This window comes from Nicotiana sylvestris, chromosome 4 (assembly GCF_000393655.2).
Source record: "Nicotiana sylvestris chromosome 4, ASM39365v2, whole genome shotgun sequence".
NCBI classification, from domain to species: Eukaryota; Viridiplantae; Streptophyta; class Magnoliopsida; order Solanales; family Solanaceae; genus Nicotiana; species Nicotiana sylvestris.
This window is the reverse complement of record NC_091060.1, coordinates 159,932,608-159,960,174: the sequence shown is the minus strand read 5'-3', so window position 1 is coordinate 159,960,174 and position 27,567 is coordinate 159,932,608. Positions and strand designations below refer to the sequence as shown.

The 27,567-nt window shown below is 40.7% G+C and overlaps 2 protein-coding genes across 3 annotated transcripts; both read left to right on the top strand.

Moving 5' to 3' along the window:
* The first annotated feature begins 12,144 nt into the window (after nucleotides 1–12,144).
* Nucleotides 12,145–13,044, top strand: LOC138890421 (uncharacterized). Its single transcript, XM_070173804.1, has 2 exons — nucleotides 12,145–12,436; nucleotides 12,605–13,044. Exons 1-2 carry the CDS (start codon nucleotides 12,145–12,147, stop codon nucleotides 13,042–13,044), a joined length of 732 nt encoding a protein of 243 aa, XP_070029905.1.
* An 11,621-nt stretch (nucleotides 13,045–24,665) lies between these two features.
* On the top strand, nucleotides 24,666–27,292 carry LOC104225410 (thioredoxin-like 4, chloroplastic). 2 transcript variants are annotated; one of them, XM_009777189.2, is made up of 4 exons: nucleotides 24,666–24,794; nucleotides 25,885–26,504; nucleotides 26,793–26,846; nucleotides 27,009–27,292. In XM_009777189.2, exons 2-4 carry the CDS (start codon nucleotides 26,034–26,036, stop codon nucleotides 27,129–27,131), a joined length of 648 nt encoding a protein of 215 aa, XP_009775491.1. In that variant the 5' UTR covers nucleotides 24,666–24,794; nucleotides 25,885–26,033; the 3' UTR covers nucleotides 27,132–27,292. The 2 variants fall into 2 exon arrangements, with proteins under 2 accessions (XP_009775491.1, XP_009775492.1); XM_009777190.2 differs by lacking the exon at nucleotides 24,666–24,794 and adding an exon at nucleotides 24,820–24,958.
* The last annotated feature ends 275 nt before the right edge of the window (nucleotides 27,293–27,567 follow it).

Sequence of the window (27,567 nt, the reverse complement as noted above, 5' to 3'; positions counted from 1 at the left end):
TTTGACATTATCTGTGAATGGATTGTAGCTGCAATGTAATAGCTAGAACTCAGTTTAAGGCAGCTTGAATTTGAACTTTCAGAAGTTCAAAATGTCCTACTGCTGCAGTAGGGTAATACAGTAATAATCAGGGGCTAACAGGGGTAGTTTAGGGGTGGGAAAAGATCAGAAATGGTTAGTTTAAGTTGGGCTGACATAGGGTACTGAAATAGCATTAAACTAATACAATAGTGGGGAACAAAACTTGATAGCATGGGGGTAATTGAAGACTGTTAGCTGCCCATACCATTGGGGCACAAAACACATGTTAATGGGAAATAAAGGGGTATGGGCAGAGTTGAGGGCTGGGAAAAACGAGGCAGCCTGGGGGTTTGCTTGTATTTTGCCTATAAATAGGCTCATTTAAGGTAGAGTGAAGGGTTAGAGATGAGAGGTTAAGAGGTTAGGAAATCAGAAATTAAGGCTGAACACTAAAACTTCAGAATTTGAAAAGCTTTCAGCTGCTGTTTTTCTGAACCTTCACAAGTCAGAAATAGGCTGAAAGTTGAGCTAATTTTCCAAAGTTAAAAGAGTAGTTTGAGAGAGAAATAGAGTGTTTAAAGCTGAAACTCCACATCAAGGAGTTGGAGGCTGTTTCTTCTTTCTGGGGTGTTTGTTTGGTTTCACATCAGAGTTTAAGGGGAGAAAAATCAGAAATTAGAGGCTGGATAATTTTAAGTGTTGAGAGTTAAAAGAGTGCTGGTTTTCTGAACATAACAAGCAGAAGTCACTTTGTTTCTGCACCTGTTTTCTTTCTCTGCTTTGGTCTGGTTTAGTTGGGCACACTGCTGGGTTTCAGTTAGCTTCCCTGGGTTTTTTATTTGCTAAAAACTATTTCAGTTAAGTGTCTTGGTTCCCTGTTTGGACTGAAAGTCCACTAGTTTGTTGCTGTTGGGTTTCTCTGAAGTTTCTACTGGGTTTTCACTTGAGTTGTTGTTGAGTTTTGGTCTATTATTGGGCTGTCCCTGTTGCTGCTGTTGCTGTGTTGATGCATACTGCCCTGCTGATCATTCCTCTTTTTCTTTTGCTTTCCTATACCAGGCACACGACCGATACACTGTCAAGGTAAGCTGAAATTTGAAGCATGAATATAAAGAAAATTGGAAGAATTGAAGTTATTTCAAATTAGCTTTAGAAATGTATTGAAAATAGGTTGTCTGCATGATAGTTTACTTTTCCCTAATAGAACTATGTGGTTAGCTGTGATGTAATTGAACTCTTATACATGTCTTTTCATTGGAAAACTCTATGTGTATGCTTATAATTGAAAGGGATTAATGTTGTAGTAGCCATGTTCTATTAGTTCATTATTGTTTTGTCAAGAAGCATGTTAGGTATCAAATAGTTACTTCCTTAAACAAATAGTTTGTTTGTTGGTAGGGATATTGCTTGATCAAACAAGCAGTACTTTACATTTCAGCTCCCTCATAAATGTTGAACATGTACAAAATGGGTTAACTAGGCCAAATGGGAATAAGGATGGCCCAGGTCGAGTTTCACGTTACGCACATTGGGCCTGGGCCAGTAATATCTAAACAACTGCCCATATGCGCGTTCATGTTTCGGATTTTGCAAATCATATTCGAAACCTGACTATAATTAACCTGTAAGCATGTAAATAAAGTTGGATTGTTCTTTTTCTTTCATTATTAGAGACAAACTCAATAGAAAACATAGCCACTATAGGACGAACTTTCAAATAAAACGAGCCGAGCCTCGCCAAATAAACATGCAAGTTGCGGGACCCTCAATAATTAGTCATAATAAATACTTAGAAATTGGGATGGACTGTTTTAGCAAATTCCGCTGTCTTCCCCAAAGATAATAACGCGTCAGACTCTTTAGGCACGATTTAATTAACCTTACCTTCTTAAACTCGGGTGCGCATTTCATGCGACCCAAATCCAAATCCCAAAACATTGAATAAAAATGTGTTTCAGATTACGGGTGCATTTCATGTGACGCAATCCAAAGACATGTTTTTAAACGATGTTCGCATTCTTTTAAAATATAATAATAAAAGCGGTAAAGAGTTAAAACTTGCACATGAGCGCATAATTGTATAAAATCAGATAAACAAGCCGAATATGACAGTTGAGCGACCGTGCTAGAACCACGGAACTCGGGAATGCCTAACACCTTCTCCTGGGTTAACATAATTCCTTATCCGGATTTCTGGTACATAGACTGTAATATAGAGTCATTCTTTTCCTCGATTCGGGATTAAATTAGTGACTTCGGACACCCTAAATCTCCCAAGTGGCGACTCTAAAATAAATAAACAAATCCCGTTTCGATTGTCCTTTAATTGGAAAAACTCCTTCAACCCTCGCGGGGGCGGAAAAAGGAGGTGTGACACCAATGGCGACTCTGCTGGGGAAGCCTTTCCCAGAACCAGTGGTTCAGGGTTAGAAATTCGAGCTCATATAAATTGTTATATTTGGTTTTATCTGATTTTTACATGTTTGAGCCTAATGTGCTAAATGCTGCTTTTACCGCTTTGATATTACGTGAACTGTGTATAAACTGTGCCGAAACCCATCTCCTCTCTGAGTCTTCTAAATCATGAAGAAGGGTGTACTTCGTACGACTTCTTTTCTGTATAGTGTCAAATCCCAATTTAGAACGAGGTTCGGACAAGTTGCTAAGCCGGTGAAGCTTCTGTATTCCCGGTACGCTGCCCCCCTCGGCTCGAGCTGTCCGCTCGGGTAAGCCAGGTCTAGAACAAACACCCAGGTTCTGAACCTAGAATAACTCAACTTCATACCGGATCCCTAGTAGGAACGCTTATCTGCATCATGTGCATTTTTGACTTAGGGGACTCAACACAGGGGTTGAGTCCGTCTAGGAATAGCAACCTGAAACAGAAAAGACCATCCTGAGGCATCCTACTCAACGCTGTGCATTTATTTGCTTTGGACTTGCATGATGACCGGTTTTGAATATTGAAAAAAAGGGAAAATAGCAGTGTATAGGGTTAATCTTCTGTTTTGAAAAAATTAACAAATGTCCAAATAGTGTCGAAACTCTGACGAAATTTTGAGAAAAATATTTTATTTCTAATATAGTTGTTTTATTAAAAAAAAAAGAGTCTATTATTTTAGTTTGTCTGGTCTGCAGAAATGGAAAATGAAAAAAATAATTTGTTTTGTTATGGGAAAAGAGTCTTGATTTTTGTTTTAGTTTATTTGCCAACGGAAGCGAAAATAGGTTGTTTTTAAAAATAAAAAAAATAGTTTGTTTATTTTCATTTTACTTTGCTTGAAGTATTTCAAAATAGTTTGTTTAATTGGGCGAACTACGCCGGTTTGATTCTCACCGGATGTGAGATACGTAGGCAGCCCTAATCGGGTCCAACTTCCCCTTTTGCTAAAATAACCAAAATATGTCAAATGCTAATCTCAGCAGAAAATAAATCAAGTCAGGCTGTTTTGACATAAATAACCAAGTACTCCCGAAAGGGACGCCGGAAGGCTGAATTGGCACAAACGACCGTTTTTGTGATTTTTGACCGGTATACCCACACAGCCTTAAAGTCTTCGTCCCTGAAGTGCTGAAAGGCCGTATCTGAAAACCGAGTCCTTCATTTTCAAAATTCAGAAAAAAAAATCGAATATAGATAGTTCTGTTTTGAGTCTAATAAAAGTTTTCTTTCTTTAATTACCTTAATAAATGTGCAGGATGAGCACAAATCGAAATGAACCGTTCTCAGTCTTTAGCGAGGTCCCTCTACAACTCCACATGTGGTGGAATGATCTGGAAGCCGATAGTAAAGAGATAGTGGGAAGAGTATTGGGAGGTTTTATCAATCTGCTGAATATCAAGCCAAGGACAGATATCCTTGAAGCTCTAATACCGTTCTGGGACCCAACCCGCAATGTATTCCGTTTTGTTGACTTTGAACTTTCACCTACACTAGTGGAAGTCGCCGTATGTGCGGGATTGAATGGAAAATTAAGAGGACAGTATTTACTTTCACCTAGACCAGTATCTCCACACGCGTTTTTGGATTTGCTAAGCATTAGTCGGAAGGTGCAAAATGATAATTTGTCGAGAGGATGTTGTGCTCTCCAATTCTTATATCAACGGTATGGTACTCCTCAGGGTTTTGAAGAACAAAACCTCGGACTAATTCATGCTGGGAACAGAAACAAGTAGGAAGCGAGACGTACTTTGGCATTCATAACAGCATTCCTGGGAATCGTGGTCTATCCCCGCAAAGATAAGAAAGTAGAGATAGGCCTTGTAGGGATGGCCGATGTTGCAATCAAAAGAACTGACAGTACTGTGGTTCCTTTGATTTTGTCTGAAATCTACTGAGCTTTAACTATATGTCGAGAAGGAGGTAAGTTCTTCCAGGGATGCAATCTGTTACTCCAGCTGTGGATGCAAGAACACCTCTGTCACCGAGCAGGATACATGAACCACGGGTTAACCGAGAAAAACTATATCAACGGTTTTGAGAAACGAATGACAGGCGTCGTATTCCCCGAAGGTGTCAAAACATGGCTTACACGATTGAGGTCAACAACAGCCGACCAAATTGAATGGGCATTTGGGTGGTTGACTGATACTGAGGCAATATACATGGCAGCCGAGGAATGTCATATTCTTTTGATGGGACTTCGCAGCATCCAACCATATGCTCCTCATCGGGTTTTGCGCCAGCTAGGAAGATTTCAAGTAATTCCCACTGATGATGATCTAAGCAAGCACGCCATTGAGCTGAGCCCAGGAGTCATATTTCCCGAAGGAAAAATTAGAAAGTTGTGGCACGAATGTAGATTCTTGGAGCACAAGACTATGGTTCGAGAATTGGCTAAGGGCGAGGTAGACCCAAAGTACGATGTTTGGTTCGAGAGAAGGTTCCAAATTTGTCAGAGACCTGCTAAAAGAGCTCACGTCCAACAATTTACGGATGATTCGCAGGAACAGTGGGGCTGGTTAATGAGGGAGGAAGGCAACCGGGCGGAAATTGGGAAACTGAAGTGACAAGTTGAAAGGCTTATATTTGAGAACAACGTGCAAGTCGCCTCAGAACAGGGTGAAAAGAACAAATTAGCCAAAGAAAACCAGGCACTGAAAGCCCGAATTCGCCAAGTCAGTAAGAGTAACAACGACCGACAGAAACGTTGCTCCGATGAAAGGTTGATAGCAGAGCTGAGGAGTCAGGTCAGCAAAAGCCGAGAGGACTTGGAGAGATCTAAAGCCTGCATAGCAAGAATGAGGGTCAGATGTACAATGGCCCGGAGGAAGCATCTACAACAAGTCATAAGGGATGCTGAAATAAGCATCGGGATATTAAGGAAAACGAACTCCACTCTTCAGGAGCGGATCTTCAAACAAGCCCAAGATGCCCAAGCTAACAGAAGGCGCTGTTATGATGTGATGACCAGAATGGAAAGACAAATGGAAAGGTTCCAGGATCGACTCGCTGACAATGCTCAAGCACTAGGACTAAAGAACCGACGAATAGAGCAATTGTTCGTTGAAAGAGACAACATCCGAGGAAGGATTGATGAGATTGGGCACTACATCTACAGATGCCTAGCATGTGAGCAAATACCTCGTGATACCCTTCTTGCCTCCATCATGGGCTACGTCCACCAGATCATGAATGAGTTGAAGAGCTTGCAGAGAGGTCTTACACCAAAGTCCACGGAAAGACCGAACGATGCCTCGTGAGCCCCTAAGTTGGAATCTTTAATGTATCCCTATTTCGAGTCTTGTTTGTTGGCTTTATGGGTCCATTGTCTTCCCATATGTTGTTTTTCTTTTCATCGAGTCAGGTTAAGAATTTTGGAATTTGTACTATTGCTGTTCTTTGTTTGAAATAAGTAGTTTATAATAGCAAATTTTGGTGATGAATTGAAAGATTCCAAAAGAATTTTGTGTCTTTACTTTGTGGCAGAACTACGCCCGGTCTGATTCACGCGGGGATGTGATACGTAGGCAATCCATATAAGATTCGATCGCCACTAAAAGAAAAGAAAAAAAAAGAAAGAAAGAAAAAGAAAAAAAAAGAAGTAAGAAAGAAAGAATAATAGAGAGAAAACGGTGGTTCCCAAAACACTTTAAAGGCACAAATAAAGCAAGCCGGGATGACGCATGCGTTTGATGCAAAACATGTTAGAAATGGTTAACTGCCTAGGAGCATTGCATCCCCAATGTGCTATTATCAAAATTTGTTAAACTCTAACGCTAACAAGTTTGTTGTTTTCCACAAATACCAGACAGTTAGTTGTTAAAACGTTCTGGCAACACATCCTTATCAAACCAGATCCAAAGGACCGGTACCGACGAGCATGACTACTTCAGAAAATAGTGCCGGGGAAGAAAGGCTGGTAAGCCAGTTGTTGAAAGAAGCGATGGAGAAGATAGAAAGAATGGGATTGGAGATGAATGCGATGCAGTTAGCCTTGGCTAAAGTACAAAAGAGCCCTGAACCACCCGCTACTCTTACACCAGGGCATATGCCGGAATACCCTCACTCTGGCCCTTCAACAAGCCTCCCGAATCACCGCTATTATCAGGAGAGAAGCCCCCATGATTCCCAAGCTCCACCACTCCATCAACCTTTCCCATCACCAAATGTTCCCACCTTTATGGGACCCCCACCAGCCACACTGCAAAGATCAACTAGTGACCCGTTGTTTCAGGCTCACGATGCGTAGTACTATCCCCCTGAACCCACATTTAATGCACCAGAACCCCATACCTATAATCCACACTTGGAGGTACCGACGGAGATTGAAAAGCCGGTTAAGGTCCCAGAGCAAGATGAGGTAATGAGGAAGTTCAAAAGCTTGGAGCAATCCTTCAGGAGCATGCATGGATTGGGTAACCAGGTCAGCGTGGCCTACAAGGATCTATGCCCTTTACCGGACGTCCAACTCCCGGCTGGGTTCAAGATGCCTAAGTTTGACTTATATGAAGGGCATGGTGATCCTATGGCACATTTACGGGTTTTTTGCAGCAAAATGAGAGGTGCAGGCGGCAAAGATGAGCTACTGATAGCTTATTTTGCTCAAAGCTTGAGTGGATCATGGGAATGGTATACTAGGCAAGATCCCAGCAGATGGTACACTTGGGATGATTTAGCGCAAGCTTTCGCGGGTCACTTTCAATACAATCTCGAGATAGTCCCTGACCGTCTCACATTACTGAGGACCGGAAAGAAGCCTGGGGAAAGCTTTCGAGAGTTTGGTTTCCGCTGGAGGGAACATGCAGCCAGGGTTGATCCTCCCATGAGAGAGGGAGAAATGGTGGACTACTTCCTACAAACGCTGGATCCAACTTACTTTGGTCACTTGGTGACGACGGTTGGAAAATCCTTCAATGAAGTAGTAAAGATAGGGGTCATGATAGAGGAGGGACTGAGATCTGATAAAATCCTGAATTACTCAGCGCTCAAGGAAACGACCCAGGCTATTCAGAGCGACACGGGAGGTGCACTGGGAAGGAAGAAGAAAGAAGAAGTCGCCACGGTTGAGGCAGGCAGTTGGTCCAGGTCCGGCAAACCATACTACAACCAACCCAGACCCCACATGCCAAATTATCCATACAACCCGCCACAACACTACTATCTACCTCAGGAACCACACTTCTCCGTACACCAAGCCCAAACATACACTCAGCCTCCGGTTTGCCCGCAATGGCACGTGCCGGCTCCCCAAAACACATATGCACCACCACAAAACACATACCCTCCACCACAAAACGCCTATCCTCCACCAAGAGCATACAGGAACCCTCCAGGGGCGGGCTTTCGAGGAAATCACGCTGCTAGGAATGACAGGCTACAGAGACAGAGAGCTTTTACTGAGTTGGGAGAGACCTATACCGCCGTGTTCCACAAATTGAGGCGGCTAGGTTTGGTGAGTCCTGTCGAGCCTAGAGAGCCAAACCCCCCACCCCAAAATTTGGACCGATCAATAAGCTTCGAGTACTGCTCAGGAATGCTAGGGCATGATACTGAAAAATGTTGGAGGTTGAGGCAGGCCATACAAGATCTTATTGATACCAACAAGATCGAGGTCCAGGCGCCGAAGGCACCCAACATCAACCGGAACCCATTGCCAGCACACCACGAAGCTCACATGATCGAGTTGGTGTATAAGGGAGTAGAGCCGAGGAAACCCTCACAGGCAGTGATGATGATCCAGGCCGCTCCGAAAGAAGAATCAACCGGTGGGGAAGCAGGGGTGCAGTTGAAGAGGGAAGATGTCAAGTCAGTGGTGATACTAGGAAAGAATCCGTCCACCACAACAAAGAAACCAGAGCCAGCCAAATTGGTAGTATCAGGGACCTCATCCACACCCGTAGTTGTATTGAAAGGGGTCTGTAAGGAACTGGTCACCATAAAGCCGGTAGTCCAATTACCAGTGATTGATAGAAAGGCCGTGCCTTGGAAGTATGAAAAGGCAGTGGTAATGTACAAGGGAAAGTAAGTGGAGGAGGATAGTTGTGAGGCGCAGGGGCTGACTCGATCAGGACGGTGTTTTGCTCCAGTAGAATTGAGAAGATCCAACCCAACTGTAACAAAGAAACCTGTGTCAGAAGAAGAGGCGAAGGAATTCTTGAAAAAGATGAAAGTGCAGGATTATTCTGTTGTCGAACAGTTGAAGAAAACACCGGCCCAGATCTCGTTGTTATCATTACTGATCCATTCGGATGAACATCGCCGGGCCCTGATGAAGATACTGGATGAAGCTCATGTGCCCAATGAAATTTCAGTAAACCACCTTGAAACGATTGCCAACAAAATTTTTGAGGTGAACAGGGTAACATTCTCTAATGATGATCTGCCAGTAGAAGGCACGGAACATAATAAAGCTCTCTACTTGACTGTCAAATGTGAAGATTCGGCAGTTACTCGGGTATTGGTAGATAATGGCTCAAGTGCCAATATTTGTCCATTATCCACCCTGAACCAGTTGAAGATTGACCATGGTAGAATTCGCAAGAACAACATTTGCGTCCGAGGATTCGATGGAAGTGGAACAGACACCGTGGGGGGTATTATACTCGAGTTGACCATCGGCCCAGTCCAGTTTACCATGGAGTTCCAGGTATTAGATGCCGCAGTATCTTATAACCTTCTGTTGGGACGACCATGGATCCACGCGGCTAAAGCGGTGTCATCCACCTTGCATCAAATGGTCAAGTTCGAATGGGATAGACAAGATGTCGTACTGCACGGCGAAGACACTGCATGCACCATGGGAGGCGCCATTGTGCCCTTTATAGAAACCAACGGTGACAAAGGTCCCTGGGTTTATCAAATTTTCGACGCAGTGTCAGTAGACAAGATTCCCGAGGGTGAAAGCATTTCACACCCCAGGGTAGCTTCCGCAAGTGTCATGATGGTTTCAGAGATGCTGGGTAATGGGTTTGTGCCAGGAAAAGGCCTGGGGCTGAGCTTCAGGGGATTGTCCAACCTGTCTCCTTGCCCAAGAATTTGGAGACCTTTGGATTGGGGTTCAAACCGACTGCGGAAGATGTAAAGAGAGCGCGGAAATGAAGAAGAGAGTTTGGTTTCTTCCCAAACCAATACCGCGTCTCTCAAGATCCTTTATTAAAGCAAGTGCCAAGAGGTCGCCGGTCCCGAAAATTCTCGGGCCATTGATTGGGATGGACGGGGATTTGAATCAGAGCTTCGAAAGACTATTCGCTGATGTCAATATGGTAGAAGTTGGAGAGGGTTCCAGCGTAGCAGACATACAGTTTGTGGGGCCTGAGGCCAAAACCAACAATTGGACGGTTACTCCTCTTCCTATCCGGGGAGTCCTGGTAGTAGGCTTTGATTTTTTCTTTCTTGTTTTTTGGATTATTCCAGGGTGTAATCCAAATCTCATTTTATTTTGTACAAGTGTGAACCCTGTTATCCCGCATTTTTAATAAAATTCTCTTTTCTTGTCTCATTTTAATTTTGTTTTGTTCTTTCCTCTTTCTGAACAGTTCTCTTTTTACTGGTTCTAATGACATGACATGCACAACGGTTCTTCGACCTAGTCTAATAAATCAATCTGACTCCGACTTAATTACACAAGAGATCTGTTATGACGATGAGTCTGAATATGACGAGGATGAAGCCTTCGAAGAAATAAACAGAGAACTGTGCCAATTTGAAGAGAAACCCAAGCCTAATCTGAATGACACCGAGGCTGTAAATCTAGGGGATGCAGATAATGTCAGAGAAACCAAAATTAGCATCCACATTGAGCCAAACGTCAGGGAGGAATTAATCAAAACCCTCATTGAGTTTAAAGATGTTTTTGCATGGTCATATGATGATATGCCGGGATTAAGCACCGATCTAGTGGTTCACAAATTGCCCACTGACCCGGCATACCCTCCGGTCAAGCAAAAACTGAGGAAGTTTAGGACGGATATGAGTGTGAAGATCAAAGAAGAAGTGACCAAGCAGCTGCAGGCAAAAGTTATTCGGGTCACTCGATATCCCGATTGGTTGGCCAATATGGTACCAGTGCCGAAGAAGGATGGAAAATCAGGGTATGTATCGTCTACCGCAATCTCAACAAGGCAAGTCCTAAGGACAATTTTCCATTGCCCAACATCCATATCTTGATCGATAATTGCGCTGGGCGCGAGATCGGATCCTTTGTGGACTGCTATGCAGGATATCATCAGATCTTAATGGACGAAGAAGATGCAGAAAAGACGGCTTTCATTACGCCATGGGGAACTTACTGTTACCGGGTAATGCCATTCGGATTGAAGAATGCTGGGGCAACGTACATGCGAGCAATGACTACTGTGTTTCACGACATGATACACAAAGAAATTGAAGTGTACGTAGATGATGTGATCATAAAGTCTTGGTGTCAGGAAGACCATGTAGCAGACTTAAGGAAGTTCTTTCAAAGACTACGAAGGTATGATATCAAGCTCAACTCGGCCAAGTGTGCCTTCGGGGTTCCTTCAGGAAAGCTGTTAGGATTCATCGTCAGTCGACGGGGTATTGAGTTGGACCCATCCAAGATCAAATCCATCCAAGATTTGCCACCGCCAAAGAACAAAACGGAGGTAATGAGTCTATTGGGAAGACTAAATTATATCAGCAGGTTCATCGCTCAACTCACAGCGACCTGTGAACCCATATTTCGGCTGCTAAAGAAAGATGCTGTGATAGACTGGACGGCGGAGTGTCAAGAGGCTTTCGACCAGATCAAAGGGTATTTGTCAAATCCACCTTTGTTGGTCCCACCTGAGCCGGGAAGACCATTAATTCTTTATCTGACGGTCCTGGAGAATTCGTTTGGCTGCGTGTTAGGGCAACACGACATTAAAGGAAGGAAGGAGCAGACCATTTATTACCTTAGCAAGAAGTTTATAGTATATGAGGTCAAGTACACTCAACTCGAGAGGACATGTTGCGCCCTAACTTGGGTGACTCAGAAGTTGAAGCACTACTTGTCCTCGTATACTACTTATCTCATTTCTCGTTTGGATCCATTAAAGTATATTTTCCAGAAACCTATGCCTACAGGGAGGTTAGAAAAATGGCAAATTTTGCTCACAGAGTTTGATATCGTCTATGTGACGAGGACGGCCAAGAAAGCCCAAGCGCCGACCGACCACTTGGCTAAGAATCCCGTTGATGAAGAATACGAGCCTTTGAGGACGTATTTTCCGGACGAGGAAGTAATGCATACAGGTGAGCTGGAATTACCCGAGGAACCAAGCTGGAAGCTTTTCTTTAATGGATCCGCAAACGCGAAGGGGGTTGGAATAGGAGCGATACTCATTTCGGAAACAGGACGTCACTATCATGTTATAGCTCAACTACGTTTCTATTGTACCAACAACATGGCCGAGTATGAAGCATGTATTTTGGGTTTGTGACTAGCTGCAGACATGGATGTCCATGACATTTTGGTCTTGGGAGACTCGGACCTCCTGGTGCATCAGATTCAGGGTGAGTGGGAAACACGGGATTTGAAACTCATACCATATCGGCAATGTTTGCACGATCTGAGCAAGCGATTTCAATCAGTGGAATTCAGACACATTCCGAGAGTTCATAATGAGGTTGTCGATGCATTGGCCACCTTAGCATCAATGTTACACCACCCCGACAAAATGTATGTTGACCCGTTGCACATTCAGGTTCGTGATCAGCATGCTTATTGCAACGTGGTAGAGGAGGAAATGGATGGCGAGCCATGGTTTTATGACATAAAGGAGTACCTTAAGATGGGGATATATCCGGAGCAGGCCACCGGAGACCAAAAAAGAGCCATTCGGTGTTTGTCAAATGGATTCTTCCTCAGTGGAGGAGTACTGTACAGAAGAACCCAAGACTTGGGATTGCTAAGATGTATAGACGCCGGTCAAGCCACGACGGTTATGGCAGAGGTGCATGCTGGAGTTTGTGGGCCACATATGAGCGGATATGTACTGGCAAAGAAGATTCTTCGAGCAGGGTACTATTGGCTCACTATGGAGTATGATTGTATCAATTTCGTGAGGAAATGCCATCAATGTCAGATACACGGAGATCTGATTCATTCTCCGCCGACAGAATTGCATACAATGTCAGCACCATGGCCATTTGTTGCATGGGGCATGGATGTCATTGGGCCTATTGAGCCGGCAGCTATCAACGACCACAGGTTCATTCTGGTGACCATCGACTACTTCACCAAGTGGGTCGAAGCTAAAACTTTCAAGTCAGTAACCAAGAAGGAAGTGGTGGATTTTGTTCACTCCCACATCATCTGCAAATTTGGGGTCCCAAAAGTGATCATAACAGATAATGGTGCAAATCTTAACAGCGATTTGATGAGAGAGGTATGCCAACGGTTTAAGATTACACACTGCAACTCCACCCCCTATCATCCCAAGGCGAACGGAGCAGTTGAAGCAGCCAATAAGAACATCAAGAAGATACTGAGGAAGATGGTAGAAGGATCTAGACAATGGCATGAGAAATTACCTTTGCCTTGTTGGGTTATCGCATTACAGTTCGGACTTCCATAAGTGCAACTCCTTATTTGTTGGTATACGGAACTGAAGTAGTGATACCAGCAGAGGTCGAAATTCTATCCCTCTGAATTGTCGCTGAAGCCGGGATTGACGACGATGAATGGGTCAAAGCTCGACTGGAGCAGTTGAGCTTAATAGATGAAAAAAGATTGGCAGCAGTGTGTCATGGCCAGTTGTATCAGAAGAGAATGGCAAGAGCATACAATAAGAAGGTGCGCCCCAGAAAATTTGAAGTAGGGCAGCAAGTATTGAAACGGATCCTCCCACATCAGATCGAAGCAAAAGGCAAATTTTCCCCAAATTGGCAAGGGCCTTATGTCGTGACCAGAGTGTTGACCAACGGTGCTTTATGTCTAACAGATATCGAAGGAAGATGCGTCGACATGACTATCAATTCTGATGCAGTCAAAAGATATTATGCATAATTTCTTTGATTATGATAGTTATTGGTTCGTTTGCTTGTACTTGGTACCTATTGGATAATGAAATGACGGGGGCAATTCTTTCTTCTACCCAAACACTTTTAACCTTCGCTTTCCCCCTTTGAGCCTTATTTATTCTTTCATACCCCTATTTTGGAATCACTAATGGAACAAATATATATATATATATATATATATATATATATATATATACATATATATATAAATGATAATAGGATAAAGATCATAAGAAAAACAAAGGAACAAGGGGAACTACGTTTGACCTGATTCCTCAAAGAGGATACGTAGGCTCCTCACGGCTCGGTCATAATGCACCATGGTGTGCATAGTATGCGTAATGTTCATAGCTCCACACATCGTAAATATAAAAATCCCCAAGCAAGAAAACTGGGGCAGGAGTTGTGTTTTTGAAGTTTCAAAAAGGGTTGATTCCAAGAGTTGTAGTGTCTCACCCGTCGAAGTTATTTTTGAATTTTGATAGCCTTTCTTTAAACCCACACAAAACCAACATCGATGTCCCAAAAATACCTCCCGATCAATATCCGAGAGGTGCCAAGTCAGGCAAATGAAAACCGAGAATAATACACTGATCCCCAGCAAAAAAGAGGATCATAAACTGGAAATGAATTGATAGCCGAAAATAATCCCCGGAAGAGAGAGTCATATCGGCAGCACTCCGATTCCCCGATGGAAAATAAAATGAGAGAGTCTTATCGGTGAAAACCTTCACAGGCACCATAAGGCGACGAAAGTTGAGAGAAATAAAACGAGAGAGTTTTATTGGTGAAAACCTTCACAGGCACCATAAGGCGACGGGAGCTGAGAGAAAGGAGAGAGTCTTATTAGTGAAAACCCCTCGAAGGGCACTATAAGGCGACAAGATAGATTGGCAAAAAGGATCCGCATTTACGAAAAGGTGGGCACCTATTTATCCCCAGCAAGGGAGGCCATCAGGAAGATTGATTGATACAAATAGACTGGGTTGAGTAATCCGTAATGCACGACATGATCATTGGTACCAGTCATATCGTCCAGATAAGTTCTTTCCTTTTTCTTCTCCCCCAGCATTTGTTTAGAAAGCTTTTTCTCTTTTCTATCTTTTTCATTTCTTTGTCTAAAAAGACTTTTCCAGAAATTTGTTTTTAGAAGGACTTTTCAGAGTTTACTACCAGGGGCCAAAATGGTACAAAGCAAAATGCGAAGGGCACAGGCCAAAGCCAAGGCAATAGGACAAAAGGCGTTTGTCGCAAAAGCAAATGACAAACTGGCCTAGAAAGTTAAGGGGAACATGAAGAAAAGCGGAAAACGACGGTTGAAGGACTTATGGACCAAGTTCCAAGAAGATCCCAGCAAGAACTTCGATAGATCAAGAACCAAGGTCCAAGGTGGTCAGACACCACAGAAAAGGGGAAAGGGAGAAGAGAGAATTAATCCGCAGCAAGATAACCCTAACAGTCCTACCCTCAATAACGTTATCCCAAGTGATTAGCATGTTATGCCCTGCAGGGCTGGGAGAAAATAAACTTTTAAGAGAGTAGTTTTGAAGTTGAAGAGGACTCCCACAACATGGTTTGACACAAAAGAGTGGGGAACGGAAAAATGGGAAACCATCCCCAGCAGAAATACCATCCCCAGCAGACGTGTCATCCCCAGCAAGCAACTTTATCCCCAACCAGTTGTGGAAGCAAAGAGCAAGGGAAAGGGAAAGGGAAAGGAAAAATCATCCGCCAGCAGGAATGACACGATCATTCACCATGTTAAAACTAACAAAATTTTCTTTGATTTCTACAGGAAAATAAAGGTTGATGATGGCAGAAAGATACGCCACAAAGAAGGTCACCAAAACCGGGGCAGAAAATTTTCTGCCGTTGTCAAAAATTTTCTCGGGGGAACGAGAAAACAAATCCAAATACTTTTTTTCAGTCTTTACATTTCATGTCCTAGGTCGCCCACCAGTATAATGAGGGTATACATTTCTATTTTTCATTTTATGTCCTAGGTCGCCCACCAGTATAATGAGGGTATGCATTTCTGTTTCTCATTTCATGTCCTAGGTCGCCCACCAGTATAATGAGGGTATACATTTCTGTTTTCATTTCATGTCCTATGTCGCCCACCAGTATAATGAGGGTATGCATTTCTGTTTTTCATTTTATGTCCTAGGTCGCCCACCAGTATAATGACCTAGGTCGCCCACCAGTATAATGAGGGCATACATTTCTGTTTTTCATTTCATGTCCTAGGTCGCCCACCAGTATAATGAGGGTATACATTTCTGTTTTTCATTTCATGTCCTAGGTCGCCCACCAGTATAATGAGAGTATACATTTCTGTTTTTCATTTCATGTCCTAGGTCGCCCACCAGTATAATGAGGGTATGCATTTCTGTTTTTCATTTTATGTCCTAGGTCGCCCACCAGTATAATGAGGGTATACATTTTTGTTTTTCATTTTATGTCCTAGGTCGCCCACCAGTATAATGAGGGTATGCATTTCTGTTTTTTATTTTATGTCCTAGGTCGCCCACCATTATAATGAGGGTATACATTTCTGTTTTACATTTCATGTCCTAGGTCGTCCACCAGTATAATGAGGGTATACATTTCTGTTTTTCATTTTATGTCCTAGGTCGCCCACCAGTATAATGAGGGTATGCATTTCTGTTTCTCATTTTATGTCCTAGGTCGCCCACCAGTATAATGATGGTATACATTTCTGTTTTTCATTTTTAGTCCTAGGTCGCCCACCAGTATAATGAGGGTATGCATTTCTGTTTTTCATTTTTATGTCCTAGGTCGCCCACCAGTATAATGAGGGTATGCATTTCTGTTTTTCATTTTATGTCCTAGGTCGCCCACCAGTATAATGAGGGTATACATTTCTGTTTTTCATTTCATGTCCTAGGTCGCCCACCAGTATAATGAGGGTATGCATTTCTGTTTCTCAATTTATGTCCTAGGTCGCCCACCAGTATAATGAGGGTATATATTTCTGTTTTTCATTTTATGTCCTAGGTCGCCCACCAGTATAATGAGGGTATGCATTTCTGTTTCTCAATTTATGTCCTAGGTCGCCCACCAGTATAATGAGGGTATACATTTCTGTTTTTCATTTCATGTCCTAGGTTGCCCACCAGTATAACGAGGGAATACATTTCATATTTTTCCATTCAGGCGCCCACCTGTATAACGAGAGGAATACTTTTCAGTCTTATACTGCAGATTTTGAAATCAGTAACCCACCGGAAGGCAGAAGGTTACAACAGGAATCCCCAGCAGGAAACAATAAAAATCCCCAGCACCGGAAAGTAGAAGGTTGCAACAAGAGGTCCCAGCACAAGTTCAAGAGCATGAGTCAAAAGGAAGAAAAGACGCGTCTTGAAAGAAGTGGCCCGTGAACATTAAATTATGCCCAGCATAACAAATCTGATGAAAAAAGCCGTATCCCTAGAGGAACCGCCGAAAAGCTTAATGAAGGAAGCCATATCCCCAGCAGACCGAACAAAATGATGAAAACTGGTATTCAGAAAAGCAAAAGGCCAGTGTCATCCACAAATTCACGGAAGAAAAGCACCGGAAGAAACACAAGCCGACAAGAAAGCAAGGCAACAAGAACAAGTTGAAGATAGATGAGATCTTATGATCCATAGTCTAGTCTAGCTTCTTGTTTTCTTTTAAGCACGGTGTAATAAGGAGGTCGGTAAGCAGTGATAACAGCATGCAACAACAGTAACATTACAGTCCCATGGTAGTCCCAGCTACCAAACCTTCCCGAACTACATTAACCTGATTCCCCTTTAGCCAGGGATATGTAGGAAACCTTTGAAGCAAAAGTTCAGTTAAATCTTTTTCCAAAAATGCTTCACACGGAGTATTCCAACGGACAAAAATCGCTCGTATCCGCTCACTTTATCTTTGCACGAAAACTCTTTGTATTTTCGGCCAAAGAGCGGCAGCTGTGAGCACATGATTTTTGCTTCACGGAAACTACTCCAAAAGAAATCGGAAAAGAAATAAAACAGGTTACATTCGGGTACAATTTTGAGGGTTTGTGTAACATTTTTTGATAATTGTTTTGTCCGTAAATGCTCACCTTGCTATAGTTAAAAAATATAAAAATACATGTTGCATGCATTTAGGGAAAATGGTACATTTACGAATTAATTAACCATAATTTGGTTTTGAAAGCGAAAATCACAAAATATGCATTGTTATTCTATTTGTTGTCATGGTAACTTTATTAGATGTTTTAATTCATGTGATAATTGTTGTTAGGTATTAATTAATATTTGTGTGTTTAATTTTGGTTTTTAGGAATTTTTGTCTAATTATAAAGAAGGAAAATACCGGATTTGGGCCAAAATTTAAATGAAAAATCAGGCCCAAACCAATTACCACAACCCAGTACAAACCCAGGCTTCCCAGACACGCCCCCAAACGACGCCGTATCAGCATCCCCATCCTGAGCCATTGATTGATTCAAATGAACGGTCCAGATCAGGCCATTCACTTACCCAAACGACGCCGCATAGGGCATTTGATCTGAGCCCTCCATCCAGTCCAATCCAACGGTCCAAGATCCCTTTCAGCAACCCGTTTCCAAACCCGACCCAGTAACCGATTCAAACCGACCCCCCCAACCAATGCCAAATGGTGTCGTTCCCCATTAAGTGAAAGATCCTGGCCATCGATCTCACTTCATCCAACGGCCAGGATCTAACCACCCACTACGTATATAAGTTTAAACCTTTACCCCACGCCCCTATCCGAACACCCCCCTTCCATCGTCCCAAACACAAACCCAAACCCCCGTTCCAAACCCTAGCCGCCCCCATACACTCTCACCGTGAGCCCGGCGGCAACGATGCCGGTGGACACCAAAGTAACACCCTTGATGCACCCAACCACCCTGAACACGGATCTGCAAACCGTTGGGTTCGAATCAGTCCCCATCGTCTTGAATCTTCGTTTGAAGATTCGAGCAAAACCCCGATCTACACCAACCCACCCCGGATTCATACCAACCATTACCCTGCCCTCACTCGTGACCAAACCAAGCTTGGTTTGGTCCGAATCTACCCACAAATCCTCAAGCCCCAAATCGAACTGTTCGAACCCTAGAACACAAGAACTTTTGGAATCCGGCTAGTTTAAACGGAGGGTTGGGGTCTAATAGACCTTAATCGAAGTGTTCTCGGTTGAGAACACCTCGATTAAAGTCTGTTCGACTTCGAATGAGCAAATCCAGTTCAGGCTTGGGTCGTTTGTTGTTGAGCTTCCAGTGAGTTTTCCTTTTTCTTTTTCTATTTTTGTTTGAGTGTTGTTTGAATTTGATAACGTGTTTAGTCAGTTTGTTTGTTATTTCTGATATTTTTCTTTCAATTGTTCTCCATCTTCGTAAGACCTTTTATTTGGTCGATTGTTATTCTGTTTATGGTTGAATACGTATAGTGATATACATATTTCAATTTGATTAATATCGTCGAATCGATAATTCATATAGTTTCCCTGTGTCGTGCAAAGTTGTTGAAGGCAGTTGATGCCCTGTTCATGTGGTTCATTTAATCGACTGATTGTTCTATGTTATGATTAGTATAGTCGATTAGATAAATATCATCGATTAGTTTCATAGGACTGAATGTGCAAATATTCTGATTCGTATAGCTTCATATGACTGATCGAATCATTGTCGTTTAGCTGATTGTTTGACATTATCTGTGAATTGATTGTAGCTGCAATATAATAGCTAGAACTCAGTTTAAGGCAGCTTGAATTTGAACTTTCAGAAGTTCAAAATGTCCTACTGCTGCAGTAGGGTAATACAGTAATAATCAGGGGCTAACAGGGGTAGTTTAGGGGTGGGAAAAGATAAGAAATGGTTAGTTTAAGTTGGGCTGACATAGAGTACTGAAATAGCATTAAACTAATACAATAGTGGGGAACAAAACTTGATAGCATGGGGGTAATTGAAGACTGTTAGCTGCCCATACCATTGGGGCACAAAACACATGTTAATGGGAAATAAAGGGGTATGGGCAGAGTTGAGGGTTGGGAAAAAACGAGGCATCATGGGGGTTTGCTTGTATTTTGCCTATAAATAGGCTCATTTAAGGTAGAGTAAAGGGTTAGAGATGAGAGGTTAAGAGGTTAGGAAATCAGAAATTAAGGCTGAACACTAAGACTTCAGAATTTGAAAAGCTTTCAGCTGCTGTTTTTCTGAACCTTCACAAGTCAGAAATAGGTTGAAAATTGAGCTAATTTTCCAAAGTTAAAAGAGTAGTTTGAGAGAGAAATAGAGTGTTTAAAGCTGAAACTCCACATCAAGGAGTTGGAGGCTGTTTCTTCTTTTTGGGGTGTTTGTTTGGTTACACATCAGAGTTTAAGGGGAGAAAAATCAGAAATTAGAGGCTGGACAATTTTAAGTGTTGAGAGTTAAAAGAGTGCTGGTTTTCTGAACATAACAAGCAGAAGTCACTGTGTTTCTGCACCTGTTTTCTTTCTCTGCTTTGGTCTGGTTTGGTTGGGCACACTGCTGGGTTTCAGTTAGCTTCCCTGGGTTTTTTATTTGCTAAAAACTATTTCAATTAAGTGTCTTGGTTCCCTGTTTGGACTGAAAGTCCACTGGTTTGTTGCTGTTGGGTTTTTCTGAAGTTTCTACTGGGTTTTCACTTGAGTTGCTGTTGAGTTTTGGTATATTATTGGGCTGTCCCTGTTGCTGCTGTTGTTGTGTTGTTGCATACTGCCCTGCTGATCATTCCTCTTTTTCTTTTGCTTTCCTATACCAGGTACACGACTGATACACTGTCAATGTAAGCTGAAATTTGAAGCATGAATACAAAGAAAATTGGAAGAGTTGAAATTATTTCAAATTAGCTTTAGAAATTTATTGAAAATAGGTTGTCTGCATGATAGTTTACTTTTCCCTAATAGAACTATGTGGTTAGCTGTGATGTAATTGAACTCTTATACATGTCTTTTCATTGGAAAACTCTATGTGTATGCTTATAATTGAAAGGGATTAATGTTGTAGTAGCCATGTTCTATTAGTTCATTATTGTTTTGTCAAGAAGCATGTTAGGTATCAAATAGTTACTTCCTTAAATAAATAGTTTGTTTGTTGGTAGGGATATTGCTTGATCAAACAAGCAGTACTTTACATTTCAGCTCCCTCATAAATGTTGAACATGTACAAAATGGGTTAACTAGGCCAATTGGGAATAAGGATGGCCCAGGTCGAGTTTCACGTTACGCACATTGGGCCTGGGCCAGTAATATCTAAACAACTGCCCATATGCGCGTTCATGTTTCGAATTTTGCAAATCATATTCGGAACCTGACTATAATTAACCTGTAAGCATGTAAATAAAGTTAGATTGTTCTTTTTCTTTCATTATTAGAGACAAACTCAATAGAAAACATAGCCACTATAGGACGACCTTTCAAATAAAACGAGACGAGCCTCGCCAAATAAACATGCAAGTTGCGGGGCCCTCAATAATTGGTCATAATAAATACTTAGAAATTGGGATGGACTGTTTTAACAAATTCCGCTGTCTTCCCCAAAGATAATAATGCGTCAGACTCTTTAGGCGCGATTTAATTAACCTTACCTTCTTAAACTCGGGTGCGCATTTCATGCGACCCAAATCCAAATCCCAAAATATTGAATAAAAATGTGTTTCGGATTGCGGGTGCATTTCATGTGACGCAATCCAAAGACATGTTTTTAAACGATGTTTGCATTCTTTTAAAATATAATAATAAAAGCGATAAAGAGTTAAAACTTGCACATGAGCGCATAATTGTATAAAATCAGATAAACAAGCCGAATATGACAGTTGAGCGACCGTGCTAGAACCACGGAACTCGAAAATGCCTAACACCTTCTCCTGGGTTAACAGAATTCCTTATCCGGATTTCTGGTACATAGACTGTAATACAAAGTCATTCTTTTCCTCGATTCGGGATTAAATTGGTGACTTGGGACACTCTAAATCTCCCAAGTGGCGACTCTAAAATAAATAAACAAATCCCATTTCGATTGTCCTTTAATTGGAAAAACTCCTTCAACCCTCGCGGGGGCGGAAAAAGGAGGTGTGACACCAAGGCAGTGGCATTGGCAACTTGGTGTTGTCTTGGCTTAGGTGAGCAGGCTGACACCTAAGGAATTTGTGAGCAAACAACTTAGCAAGGGAATGACATCATGGCTTGGTGACTTGATGCTAAAATCAACTTGGCATTGGCAAAGGGCAGACTTGATCAAGTAGGGGTGACTTGACATGAACAAGCGGCTGTGGCAGCGAGCGTGCGTGCGGCTTAGTCATGGGCGACAATCTGTGACTATGGCATTGGGGAGGAGCAGTGTCAAAGGGCAAGTCTGAGCGCAATGCCAGTCTTGGGCGTGCAGCAGCTGGCCAGAAACGCGCACATGCTGTGCAGTTGGGCAGTTACAACTGCCTTGTCCAAAGAGTTACTGATAATGGGGCTAAGTCTATGCACATTTTTAGGCATGTTTTAGCATGATATGCACATTTTTGATCATGGGTGATCATGGCCTATCAGTTGGGGGCTTCAACTAAAATAAGAAAATTGTTTTGGGCTGACTACACTATATATATGTGTGTTAGCAGCCCCAAAAATGGGCTAAGTACCTAGGGAGGGAAAATGAACAAGATGTAGGCATAGGGTTGTCTATGTCAAGGCTTGAGCAGGACAAACTATGTGCCATTGCTTTTCCAAGAGTGAGCAGCATGAAATTCCTTAGGCAGGGGCTTTTATAGGGCAGTTTGTGCAAGAGTGGCAATTTTATGAGTTGGTGTCTGCCAAGGGTGGCAGCACCTTGCCAAACTCGAGAGTTTCCTTTGTAATTCATATATTATAAAAGGTTGGGAAAGAGTTTCCGTAAATCTGCTTGTGCCTTTACTTATTCATGTTGCCTTGAAAATATTCTAAGTATTAAACTTCGAAAGTGAAAGAAAATCGAAGTAAGGTTGAGCCAAGTTGAGACTTGACTGCCGTATAACGGGCTATTTTTCGACCGACAGAAAATGTTCCTGTGACAGTCACCACCATTGGCATAAGTGACAGACAACGAAATTAAGAGCTATCCAAAGGAAAAATCATATTTACTGCTCTACTAAGGCATCACAACTTTGGATGATAAAAAAGGAGATAGACACAATGGACAAGTTGACCTGTGAGAAGTGGAGAACCACTTGTAGAGGCAGGCTGAATGGAACTTGTGTTTGTAGGTTTTGCAAGCTAGCCGTGGGAGGCTATGGGTTGAATGAGGAGGAAATGCATATGATATCTTATTTTTTCAATCTATGTCCAAAATGAAACCAACTTTGTATAAAGTTGAATATCTTACACGTTACTATCCTATTTACTTTAGATAGAGCCATATAAGCTCATATGACTACTTAGTCATGTATAAATGGTGGCTTACTGCCACGTTTTTGGGGGATTTTTAGTCTTATCTGATAATTTATTAATTAACTAGGTAATGTCCCGTTACCCGATAATTAATTAATTACCCGCAAAATTAAAAAGTATTTTAATTTACTTAAAATACTACACATTATTAACATACTTTATACATCATACTTACATGGTCACGTGGTATATTATTAGCCCATAAATATGAGGTATTATAATTTGGATCGTACTTTATTCCAAATTGTCAAAGTTCGACGAAACTCATTTTCTCCGATTTGCTTCCCCTCTCACCTCCACGAATTTATTTATCACTTGTTTGTAATACCATAAATACTTATAATCTCAAAAATAGTTTTGTCCTCGTCCTAAAGTACTACTATTAAATATTAAAATATTAATAAATCATGGTACCATATAAAATCAATACATACACCATTATTTTATTAAATATCCACGTAAAAATACGTATATTTTCTCAAATTCTAATTTTCCCTATCTCATATAAGAGTACAAATTTTGATAGGCTTAATTCTTAAAATGGTAAAAAGATAACTTTCTTTTCTTGTGAGAAAATAATTTACATCTTTACCATAAAGAAAATCTCATAAACTTTCTCATATTATGAGTATAATTTAAAACATATTCGAAAGTAGTAATATTAATAAAAATATAAAATTATATTTTTCAAACCATTTTTTTTCTTTACAAAAATGTTCCACTCAAAATACCATATCAAATATATATATATATATATATATATATATATATATATATATATATATATATATATATATATATATATATATATATATAACGATTCATAAAACTCTGTTTATGTACTTTTCAAACAGATGATATATTACTTCATACCAACTTTGTAAACTCTATTCGTAGAAGCTCATGATTTGTACTACAAGTCCTTGGGGAATGCATCAGATTCAAATATTTCTTTACTTAATTGCTTTATTAAATTGTTATTGGAACTGGTTAGTTATTAAATTGGCTTACCTAGCGGGTTGGCTAGGTGTCATCACGACTAGTTGGATTTTGGGTCGTGACACTAGCTAGTATCCAGACTGGTAATTGAAATCGTTTGCAAAGTCATTGAAGAATTGCCACTATTTTGCTGAAACATTGAAAGTTCCAATATAATATGCTGGATTATGGAGCTTCCGTGTATAGACTTCCAGCATATTATATTGGAATTCCAGCACACGAAAAGTTCCAGCATAATATGATAGATTATAGAGGTCCTGCATATAAACTTACAACATATTATATTGAAACTCCAGCACATTATGAAATTCCAACACAGTATGCTGGAATCTCATATGTAAACAATTCGAACTCTAGCATATTATGCTGGAATTTTTTCGGATTTTAAATGGTATTTTTGTTTAGATTTGATCTTTACATGTAAAAGTTGCTACATTTTAGTTACTTTTGAAACTGTATATATTTTTCAATTACCAACCCCCCCCCCCCCCCAAATGTATTCGAATTTTTCGCAATCCTCCACGAATTATTTTTTCTAGAACACAGAAAAAGAAGCAATATGCGATTGCAAATATAAAATGAATAAATTAAATTTTTCATATCTTATTGTTTAAATTCTGAAATTTGAAAAATTCACATAATCTAGCACTTATCACGTGGAAATGCAATTTCCTCAGCATTTGAGTTCGCTAGAGAGTAAAATCGCCATATTGATTGGTCTAAACTCAAAAGGGCCCCAAAACGCAACTTTGACATGTGAAGCGATAAAATGATAATGGCCGAACATGTCCTTTTTCTCATCCAAAAAATATTGCTTCTTTATTCCAATCTTCCAGACTCGCGCCATCGTTGCAAACGTAAATCACTGGTAATCACTATTTTCTTCTCTAAAACCTTACTATCTGAACTTCACTTCCCTGAATTCCCTTTTGTTTCCTTTTCTTATCGATTCAATTTGCCTCTGTTTGTTAATTTTCAATCTGACTCTGCTACTTTTGTTGATCTAATTCAGTTTTTCTCCAACAAAATGGCGTACTAACCATTCTTTTAACTCTTCTTTCTGGGTGATATTTTCTCATTGTTGGAAGACTTATAGCTAATTAAGGGTCCTAATTGTTTGTATATTTGATCGTGGACATTCATTGTTTTGTCTTTATCCCTACTTGAACTTTAGAATTTTCTAAGTGGAATTTGCTTTTGTTGCCTTTACTAGATGTTTTAGCATCAATACATAACACTGCTACTGCGATAATTGGTATTATATTGCACAGGAAGCTAAGGTAATTCCAGTTTTAAGAGGCTTATAGGATGGGGTTTCAGGATTGTGATAGTTGGGTTAATGGGGATAATCTGCTTCTGCATTGTAGAGTCTTGGCCTTATCCTTTTACTAATAATTTCCATTTTTCTAAATTTTGGAAACATATTGCACAAAGCCTAGGGAGTAGTTTTTGGTTCATAAATTGCTTAGCTTATATCCATGGTGAACATGCTAAAGAAAGATAAAGAGTCATAGGCGTAATAAGTGTTTGTCAGTAGAACCTATGGTATTATACTCTAATCCATCAGACCTCAAGTTTGGTTATAGACTTACTTTTCAGTTTTCACCATACATGTTTTCTACGTTAGCTAATGTGACATATTCAATCTGCCCGCGGAGAGATTCATATAGCATCCTTTAATTCTGTTTCTAAGATAGTTATTATTAACTTCATTGTTCTCTTGATTTTCTGTTTGAGATGTTGCTAGATGGATTTCTTCCTGAACTCACAAACATGCTTCTGCTTGATTGTTCTTTTTTCCCAAAAAATCAATGAGCATCAAACTGATATCTTTGCTTGATCTGTTTCGTCCCTTCTAGATCACAAGTTTATGAAATATATGAGGCGGCCTCTATTATAAACATCAATAGTTGTTTTTTTCTTTTTTAGTTCCTAACAGTTTGGCCTTTTTGTTTCAGTGGACACAGCCGTGTAATGTCATCAAATGAGAATTTGATCTGAAAATACACAAGGAATTGGAGGTTAGAGTTTGCTTGTCAAAAGTGTCTAAAAGCTATTCATCCAGAGGTGATACAGGTTTCACTCAATCAGTTCATAAAACAGACTCATGCAAAGACTAGGCATTCTTGATTGGCAGCATAACTTGAGTTTTAGAAGCATAAATCTACTAGATGGTGAACCAGCCCACACATTGCTTAGTTCTCTTTCCTGTAGAAGTAGCAGTGGATCATCTCATTCAAAGACAAGGCTTTGTTCAAACCTTAGACATGCAGATTTGAATGTCACACTTCAAAGTCTAGTGCGTCAATGCTCAGAAATTCAGAATGCGGTTCATGACAACATTGAAGAACTACTTGATGAAGAGGACGATTTATGTCCTGTTGAATGTGTAAGAGAATTTAAGACTGATGAGGAATTCTCCATAATACTGGAAAAAGCGAAAAAAGCTGGTTCTTTGGTTGTGGTAGACTTCTATCGCACCGCCTGTGGCAGCTGCAAGTATATAGAGCAGGGTTTTGCAAAATTGTGCAGGGGAGCTGGCGATGAACAAGCACCGGTTATATTCTTAAAACACAATGTAAGTACTATATTTGACATAATTTAGAAAAGGAAAAGCCTTGGTCACTTCACCTCATTTCCTTCACTTAAAGTTCAAATATCAGAAGGAGCATTTCTGTTACGACCAATTGATTAACAGCCCACTGCTCTACCTGAGCTACTGAGGAACAACAGGAGATTCGATCTCATTGAGTTCAATTCCCGTTCTTTTGGTCTAGACTTGTTAGGAGCAAAAGTATTTTCCTTTCACTTTGTCCTACTTGATGGAGCAAAAGATAGTGTGGATTAATTATTCCCATCTCTGCAGGTGATCGATGAGTATGATGAACAATCTGAGGTTGCTGAACGACTGCGAATCAAGGTGAAACTTTTTGAATGCTGAAATCAATTTAGAAGTCTTTGATACAGCTATAGTTGTTGCTTCTCCAATCTGATAGATAATATTATTTCTTTTGTTCAGAATTGGGAAGGCCTAGTTTGTGTTACAGAAATTTAACATCTCGGTTTAATTAACTTAATGCAGACAGTACCTCTTTTTCACTTTTATAAGAATGGAGTCCTATTGGAAGCTTTTCCCACCAGAGACAAAGAAAGGATACTTGCAGCTATTCTTAAATACTCTGCTCCAGCTTCCGCGGATGTTTGAACTGGTCTGGTTTGCCCTTGCTTCTGTATAATCATTCTTGGTGCTCAGCACATATTGAAACAATTTGTGTTTGTTTTCGATGTACATCTGTATTCTGTAACATAATACCTTTGAAGTTGTTGTTCTACTCATAATAAGAAATTATACTGAATACTCTTGTATATTGATAGTTCTTTATTTATATCAAGTAGGTTTAGAAGAGGGACTAGCTTCGAATTCAAAGATTTAGAAGTTTGAGTCTTAATCATTCAATAAACATGAATGTTTATTCTGACGATAGCATTAAGACTTTCCAGGTAGTGTTACTCCTAAGAGTAAGTGAAACTTGATTGAGATATTACCAATGGAAGTTATGAACTGAAAGCCTGCAACCGTTTTCTAGGATCTAGATGGAGTTTAAAATAACAAAACGAAAGAGAAAAAAGCAGAAGCTGAA

Coding starts and splice junctions, on each gene's coding strand:
- LOC138890421 (XM_070173804.1), top strand. CDS start 12,145: ATGTATGTTGACCCGTTGCACATTCAGGTTCGTGATCAGCATGCTTAT. Junction 12,437..12,604: donor AGAGGTGCATGCTGGAGTTT/GTGGGCCACATA, acceptor ATACAATGTCAG/CACCATGGCCATTTGTTGCA.
- LOC104225410 (XM_009777189.2), top strand. CDS start 26,034: ATGCAAAGACTAGGCATTCTTGATTGGCAGCATAACTTGAGTTTTAGA. Junction 26,505..26,792: donor TTATATTCTTAAAACACAAT/GTAAGTACTATA, acceptor CCATCTCTGCAG/GTGATCGATGAGTATGATGA. Junction 26,847..27,008: donor CTGAACGACTGCGAATCAAG/GTGAAACTTTTT, acceptor AACTTAATGCAG/ACAGTACCTCTTTTTCACTT.